This window comes from Colobus angolensis, unplaced genomic scaffold (assembly GCF_000951035.1).
Source record: "Colobus angolensis palliatus isolate OR3802 unplaced genomic scaffold, Cang.pa_1.0 Scaffold534, whole genome shotgun sequence".
NCBI classification, from domain to species: Eukaryota; Metazoa; Chordata; class Mammalia; order Primates; family Cercopithecidae; genus Colobus; species Colobus angolensis.
Window position 1 is genome coordinate 706,267 of NW_012118866.1, and position 8,247 is coordinate 714,513.

General features: G+C 47.2%; 1 protein-coding gene across 4 annotated transcripts in view; it reads right to left on the reverse strand.

Annotated features, from left to right (window-relative positions):
* Positions 1 to 479: 479 nt before the first annotated feature.
* The window catches only part of ZSCAN2 (zinc finger and SCAN domain containing 2), a 29,593-nt gene continuing 21,825 nt past the window's right edge, over positions 480 to 8,247 (reverse strand). For 3 of the 4 annotated variants that reach the window (XM_011961070.1, XM_011961068.1, XM_011961069.1), the window contains exon 3: positions 480 to 2,968. In XM_011961070.1, the coding sequence (XP_011816460.1) occupies positions 1,530 to 2,968 (1,439 nt within the window). In that variant the 3' untranslated portion in view covers positions 480 to 1,529. Of the gene's footprint in view, positions 2,969 to 6,645; positions 6,958 to 8,247 lie in introns of those variants that run through there. The other variant, XM_011961071.1, reaches the window with a different exon arrangement.

Sequence of the window (8,247 nt, forward strand, 5' to 3'; positions counted from 1 at the left end):
TTTTAGTAGAGACGGGGTTTCTCCGTGTTAGCCAGGATGGTCTTGATCTCCTGACCTCGTGATCCACTCACCTCGGCCTCCCAAAGTGTTGGGATTACAGGTGTGAGCCACCATGCCCAGCCTAGTTCAGGTTTTTAATATAGTAAAAGACAGACTCAGGAAAAGAATGGAACTCTACTTTATTAGGGAATACTGAGCATCCATCCTATAAGAACTAAGCCCATTTTGAGCATAGGCCCCATGTGTAGGAGGAGGCAGTTTCTCATTTCCTGGAAACTCCTTATCTCCTCTTACTTCACAGCAAACCCCTTCACCTGCCATCATGCCCATCTTCACTCTCTCCAGGTGCGAGGATCCCGAGAACAAAGCCCTGGTAGCATCCCAAGATCAAGGGGGACACCTGTAGGACAAACTCCTGATTCGAGTCCAAATATCTCCAGGGAACAGATATGTCCTCAAAGTTAGCACTTCTTTAAAAATAATGTTATTAGTATACAAAAGCTACCTGACAGGATTCTAGGTCTGCATATATCAAATAAAAAATAAAAGAAGAGGGAAACAAGTGCATAGAATAATTCAGAAATTATGGGGCTATGTATCTGTTGGGCCAAAGGCACAAACCCACCCTGCTGCGTGCAGGACTGTTTTACTCTTGATGAGACAGAAGTTACCATCCACCATGGGATGGCAGCTGGGACTCTCAGACTTCACTACTCTCCAGGATGAAACCCCACGAGAACAAATGTGTTCCCATGGTAGCTGACCTACCTACCACAGGACAGTAGGCAGAGACAAAAGCAAGCACTGAAATGTCCTCCGTTTACCCCTTTCCTGCAGGCCCTGTCCAACTCTTACCAATGGAAAGGACACTGGGACACTGGCTCCAGGCTGTACTTGCTCAAGTTTCTGTGCTCCTGACACTTTCTGGAAACAGAAAGGGGCTTTATCTTCATGTGGGTGACTCAGAACTGGAGAAGCCCCTCCATCTTGACCTGAAATCAAAGCCCAAGGCGCCAAAGCCAGAAGAGCAGATTCTAGCATGGGCAGGGAGCTCTGGAACACTAATAGCTTGGGGTGAAGGCACCTTAGCCCAACAATGTGGCAGCAAAACAACGAAACAACCAGAACCACACCAAAGATTTCCAGTATTTATCTGAGGACTTGGCCCACGCTGTGGGCCATGCTGTCTTCCATTCCACATGGAGAAACATTTCCACCCCATTTTACCAAAGAGGAAACTGAGGCACAGAGGAATCACGAGAGAGGGGGCCAATCAAGTCACCCAATGTAAGGGAAAAAGACCCAACTTTCCAGACCTTCCACTCCTTTGCCCTGTTCTTGAATGTATATGGGACTTGACTCAGACCACTAAAATGACAGTGTCCTGGAAATGAGGATGAGCAAGGGGAAGATTCTGGCAAAACCCCATAGAATGTTTAGGAAGCACAGCTCTTTGAAAGAGAATCACTGCTGGGGCAGTGTGGCAACTCCCACTCCAGGCCAGTCCCTCACTTTCGCTCTTTGCCACTTCAATAAAGTTTCTCTTTCATGTGAGTTCTCTGATGTGTGATAAAGTTAGAGCTGTTGCTGAAGCCTTTGCCACAGGAGGGGCATTTGTAGGGCTTCTCCCCAGTGTGGATTCGTTGATGTATAATGAGGACCGAGTTCCAACTAAAGCCTTTCCCACACTCAGGGCACCTGTAGGGCTTGTCTCCCAAATGGGCTCTCTGGTGCATGACCAGAATGGAGCCCCGGCTGAAGCTCTTGCCGCACATGAGGCATTTGTAGGGCTTCTCGCCTGTGTGGGTCCGTTGGTGCACTACGAGCTGGGAGCGCTGGCTGAAGCATTTCCCACACTCGCTGCATTTGTAGGGCTTCTCTCCCGTGTGGATCCTCTGGTGTTTGAGGAGGTTGGAGCTCCAGCTGAAGCTCTCCCCACATGTCAGGCACTCGTAGGGTTTCTCCCCTGTGTGCATACCCTGGTGTGCGATCAGACTGGAGCTCTGGCTGAAGCTCTTCCCACACACCCCACACTTATAGGGCTTCTCCACCATGTGGGTTCTCCGGTGCGTGGCCAGGTTGGAGCTGCGGCTGAAGCTTTTCCCACACTCACTGCACTGGTAGGGTTTCTCTCCTGTGTGGGTTCTCCGGTGGGTGATGAGGGCTGAGCTCTGGCTGAACCTCTGCCCACAGTCAGTACATTTATAGGGTTTCTCTCCTGTGTGGATTCTCTGGTGTCTGATTAGGTTGGAGTTGTAACTAAAGCTTTCGCCGCATTCTTTACATTCGTAGGGCTTTTCTCCAGTGTGGATCCCCTGATGCGTGTTAAGGCTGGATCGGTTGCCAAAGCTCTTTCCACACTCAGGGCACGAGTAGGGTTTCTCTCCCGTGTGGGTGCGCTGATGTGCGATGAGATTGGGACTCCTGCTGAAGCTCTTGCCACACTCGGCACACTGGAAGGGCTTCTCCCCCGTGTGGATCCTCTGGTGGGTTATGAGGTTGGCACTCCGGCTAAAGCTCTTCCCACAGTCTCTGCATTTGTAGGGCTTCTCCCCAGTGTGAGTGGTTTGGTGTCTACTAAAGTTTGAACCATCACTAAAGCTTTTTCCACATTCATCACATTTGTAGTATTTCTCTCCTGTGTGGGTCCTCTCATGTGTGATGAGGTGGGATTTCCGGCTGAAGGTCTTCCCACACTGGGGACATTCGTAGGGCTTCTCCCCCAAGTAGGTGCCCTGCAGGCCTATGAGCTGGCCAACTTCCCTGTCCTGAGAGAGCACCTCCCCGTGGTCCTCGCCTGGGGTGTGTCCCTGGGGCCTCTGGACACCAGCATCTCTCTCAAAGTCACTTTCCCCATCGGAGTGCTGAGCACTTTCACCTTCAGGCATTTCAGAGAATATCTCACGTGATTCATTCTCAAACATGTCTTGATTACAGTTCTCCCCATTTTCACTCTGTATCTCAAAATCTGAAACAATGAAGAAAAACATACAATGTCTACTCAACTCCCTGTCATGATGACAAAAGGAAACTAAGGGGGAAATTTATAAAAATTAAACTTCCAGTGAACACAAAGAGGCTAGGAAATCCTCAAAGCCTTTAATAATCAGGTTTAATATACCCAAAGGAACATAAATTATTCTGTTATAAAGACACATGCACACATATGTTCAATGCTGCACTATTCACAATAGCAAAGACTAGAATCAACCCAAATGCCCATCAGTGATACACTGGATGAAGAAAATGTAGTACATATACACTATGGAATACTATGCAGCCATAAAAAGGAATGAGATTATGTCTTTTGCAGGGACATGAATGGATTGGAAGCCATTATCCTCAGCAAACTAACACAGGAACAGAAAACCAAACACTGCATGTTCTCTCTTATAAGTAGGAGCCGAATGAAGAGAACACATGAGCACATGGAGGGGAATAACACACACTGGGGCCTGTCGGGGAGGGGGAGGGAGAGTATCAGGAAGAATAGCTAATGGATGCTGGGCTTAATACCTAGGTGGTGGGATGATCTGTGCAGCAAACCACCATGGCACACATTTACCTTTGTAGCAAACCTGCACATCCTGCACACGTACCCCTGAACTTAAAAGTTGAAGGGAAAAAAAAAAACAGGCTTATTTCATTCTGACTGGTTGTCAGGCCTCATAATCTCTGTGGCAATCACCCAGAATTTCAAAGCCTTAAAGATTTGGGTTCCATGTCCCATGTCTTCATCTGAAAATGAGATCAGGTGGGAATTTTAAAGGACATCAACAGGGTACCTACCCAATTACCCCGATACTCACCATAATGCCTGGTGCTTGATTCAGTGTAATGAGTGAATCAATGAGTTTTTTATTGGTACCACAGACATTTCCCTAAAGCTCGGTCTCCTTTCAAAAGGAGCTTACATAATAATTTCTTGTATAACATGTACCTGGTGTTTATGACCTCATTACTTTGTATTTAAGACACAGGAAAGATGACAGAGCCCCTGCAATCAGGACCGTAGGTGTGTATACCAATGACTAGAAGCAAGTTAACTGGATTGTTAAAAGAGCCCTCAAATTTGTCTGCAGTGGGAGCTTATGAACAGATCTTTAATTGGTAATACAAAATATTTTCTGGGAACTTGTTAAACCTTCCACTGCCCAAACATTTGAGTAAAAGAAATCAATAGGGAGGACTGCTAGAACACAGCCCCTTCCTTAGATGAGGGACTGTAAAATCTACCCGAGGATGAGGCCAGAGTAGAGAGCTGAGCCTGGATCACACTGTTCTGACCCCCGGCAGAACCATAGCCCTGGCTGACACTCTAAGAAATGTCATTAGAAATTAATGGCTGTTGCCAGGCATGGTGGCTCACGCCTGTGATCCCAGCACTTTGGGAGGCCAAGGCAGGTGGATTATCTGAGGTCAGGAGTCTGAGACCAGCCTGACCAACATGGTGAAACCCTATCTCTACTAAAAATACAAAAAAATTAGCTGGGCATGGTGGCGGGCACCTATAATCCCAGCGACTTGGGAGGCTGAGGCAGGAGAATTGCTAGAACCTGGGAGGCGGATGTTTTGGTGAGCTGAGATCACGCCACTGCACTCCAGCCTGGGCAACAGAGCTAAGACTCCATCTCAAAAAAAAAAAAAAAAAAGAAAAGAAAAGAAATTAATGGCTGTCGAGAACATTAATCCTGCCAGGAAGTTGTTGATGACATTGTTTATACCATACAATGTCCTCTTGATGAGCCTGAGGAGGAAATTTCCCTCTTGACTTCAATCCTAAAAAAAGCTGCACTTTTTTTGTTTTTTGAGACAGAGTCTCACTTCGTCACCCAGCCTGGACTGCAACAGTGAGATCTCGGCTCACTGCAACCTCAGCCTCCTGGGTTCAAGTGATTCTCCTGCCTCAGCCTCCAGAGTAGCTGGGACTATAGGCGCCTGCAACCATGCCTGGCTAATGTTGTATTTTTAGTAGAGATGGGGTTTCACTATGTTGGCCAGGCTGGTCTCGAACTCATGACCTCAGGTGATCTGCCCGCCTGGGCCTCCTAAAGGGCTGGGATTACAGGCGTGAGCCATTACACTCGAACTCTTAATGACATTTCTATTATTAAAGCTAATAAACTTTATTTAAGGTTAGATGCTCAATTAATTTTCTGTAAGTTAATGTAAACCCTCACATACAAACATGATAAAACTGGACATGCCCCTCTCAGGCAGGACCTGGACTCCACTCTTGCCTTCAGTCAATTTAAGATCACATTTATTTTTATTTTTTATTTTTTTGAGACAAGGTCTCAGTCTGTCACTGAGGCGGTAATACACTGGCGAGATCGCAGCTCACTGTAGCTTTGACTTCCTGGGCTCAGGTGACCCTCCCACCTTAGCCTCGCAGGTAGCTGGGATTACACAGGTGTATGCCACCACACCCAGCTAATTTTTTTGTATTTTTGTGGAGATGGGGTTTTGCTATGTTGCCCAGGATAGTCTCAGACTGCTGGGCTTAAGTGATCCTCCTGCTTTGGCCTCCCAAAGTGCTGGGATGACAGGTATGAGCCACCACGCCTGGCCATAAGATCACATTTAAAATTGAAAACACTCCAAGCTTACACTGACACACATGCTGCTCCTAATCTGTGGGTTCATAGAATTGCCCTCCAGCCGCACCCCTCATATCACTAGAGGACAGATACAGGCACAAAGGGCACAAGGCATACTCTGACTTGGCAGGAACAGGAATTCTGTGCCTCCTCAACTTCCTGCAAGACAGTTTTTTTTTTAGTTTTTTTTTTTTCTGAGATGGAGTCTCACTTGGTCACCCAGGCTGGAGTGCAGTGGTGCAATCCTGGCTCAGTGCAAGCTCCGCCTCCTAGGTTCAAGCAATTCTCCTGCCTCGGCCTCCTAAGTAGTATAGCTGGGACTCCAGGCACATGCCAACACATTGTTCCTGGCTAATTTTTGTATTTTCAGTAGAGATGGGGTTTCACCATGTTGGCCAGGCTGGTCTCAAACTCCTGACCTCAAGTAATCCGCCCGCCTGGGCCTCCCAAAGTGCTGGGATTACAGGTGTGAGCCATTGCGCCTGGTCATGGAAGACAGTTTTGTTATTTGTTTTGTTTTTTGGTTTTTGGTTTTTTTCTTGAGATAGAGTTTTGCTCTTGTTGCCCAGGCTGGAGTGCAGGGGTGCGATCTTGGCTCACTGCAACCTCTGCATCCCTCGTTCAAGCGATTCTCCTGCTTCAGCCTCCCAAGTAGCTGGGATTACAGGCATGTGCCATCACGCCTGGCTAATTTTGTATTTTTAGTAGAGACAGGGTTTCTCCATGTTGGTCAGGCAGGTCTTGAACTCCCAACCTCAGGTGATTCACCCGCCTCGGCCTCCCAGAGTGCTAGGATTACAGGTGTGAGCCACCATGTCTGGCCGGAAGACAGTTTTTTGGCAAGTTTTGAGCATAGAGCCCTGCTATCATCTCTCCCCTAGAAGAACCTGCAGGCCAAGGCCCTGATTTATTTTTAGCAAACTAACATGCCCAGAAACATTTTTTTTGGGTGATTTTAGTAATTGAATAGGTAACATTAGCTAATAAGGCTGTTTTTGCTGTTTTAAAATCAGAACTGGTGAGCTCTCGAATGATCTCGGAAGCAACAAGGAAAACAAGTAAAACTCCAATTTTATTTTCAGTGAGATCAGAAGATAAAATTTGCAGACACCAAAATACATGTCAGGGCTTCCCAAAACAGCAGACTAGGTAGAAGCAATGAGGAAGGAAGTGCAATGAATAAGCATGGAAAGCCCTGGGGTGAGAGGGAGCAGATTTCAGAAAGCTCAGGCAGAAAATCACTTCCTGTGTTTGGGAACTGGGGTAAGTAGGGCTGGCTTCTTTGGTTCAGAGAGGCAAAGGAGGTGAGGCTGCAACCGGAATCACACAGGGCAGCCATGTATGCAGGAAGCTGTTTCTGGAAAGCAGAGAAGGAAAGAGCCTTTGACCTACACACATTAATCCACAGTATTTATTTATTTATTTATTTATTTGAGATGAAGTCTCACTCTGTCGCCCAGGCTGGAGTGCAGTGGCACAATCTCAGCTTACTGCAACCTCTGCCTCCCAGGTTCAAGTGATTCTCCTGCCTCAGCCTCCTGAGTAGCTGGAATTACAGGTGCACACCACCCCCCCACCCCCGCCCCTGGCTCATTGTTTTTGTATTTTTAATCGAGATGGAATTTTGCCATGTTGGCCAGGCTGGTCTCAAACTCCTGACCTCAAGTGATCCAACTGACTCGGCCTCCCAAAGTGTTGGGATTACAGGCTTGAGCCACTGCGCCTGGCCCGAGGAATTACTATTACTGAGAAAAGTGATCATTTCCATCCATAAAAATAATTAAATGAGGCAACTGCCTTTATAAAGGAATATCACAGAGTAGAGCTTGAAGAAGGGATGGTGAGATAACAGAAAGACATGAAATGTACACTAGAAGAACTCAGGAAAGGAGGGAAAATCACCCAGAGAAATGAAGACAACAGGAAAAGGAGCACAATGGGAATAGGCATCTTGGAAAGCAGAGAATGGGAAAAAGAGGACCAAAATGAGAAAGCAATGACAGGAAATGGAAACAAAGGAATAGGTTAAAAGGATTAAAAGGAATGATAGAGGGCCGGACGTGTTGGCTCAGGTCTGTAATCCCAGCACTTTGGGAGGCCAAGACAGGTGGATCGCTGGAGCCCAGCAGTTTGGGACAGCTTGGGAAACATGGCAAAACCCCATCTCTACAAAAATTACAAAAGTTAGCCAGGTGTGGCTGCACACACTTGTAGACCCAGCTACTTAAGAGGCCAAGGCAGGACTATTGCTTGAGGCCAGGAGGCAGAGGCTGCAGTGAGCCATGTTTGCACCACTGGACTCCAGCCTAGGTGACACAGTGAGACCCTATCTTAAACAAAAAGATAGAAAGAGAAGTTAGGCAAAAGGAGAATCAGTAAACAACTGGAGTTCTCAAAAAAGAAAACTCAATAGAATTAATACTTAAAGGCCAGGCGTGGTGGCTCACGCCTGTAATCCCAGGACTTTGGGAGGCCGAGGCGGGCGGATCACGAGGTCAGGAGTTTGCGACAAGCCTGGCCAATATGGTGAAACCGCGTCTCTACAAAAAAAAAATTCAAAAAATGGCTGGGTGTGGTGGCAGACACTTGTAGTCCCAGCTACCCAGGAGGCTGAGGCAGGAGAATCACTTGAACCCGGGAGGTGGAG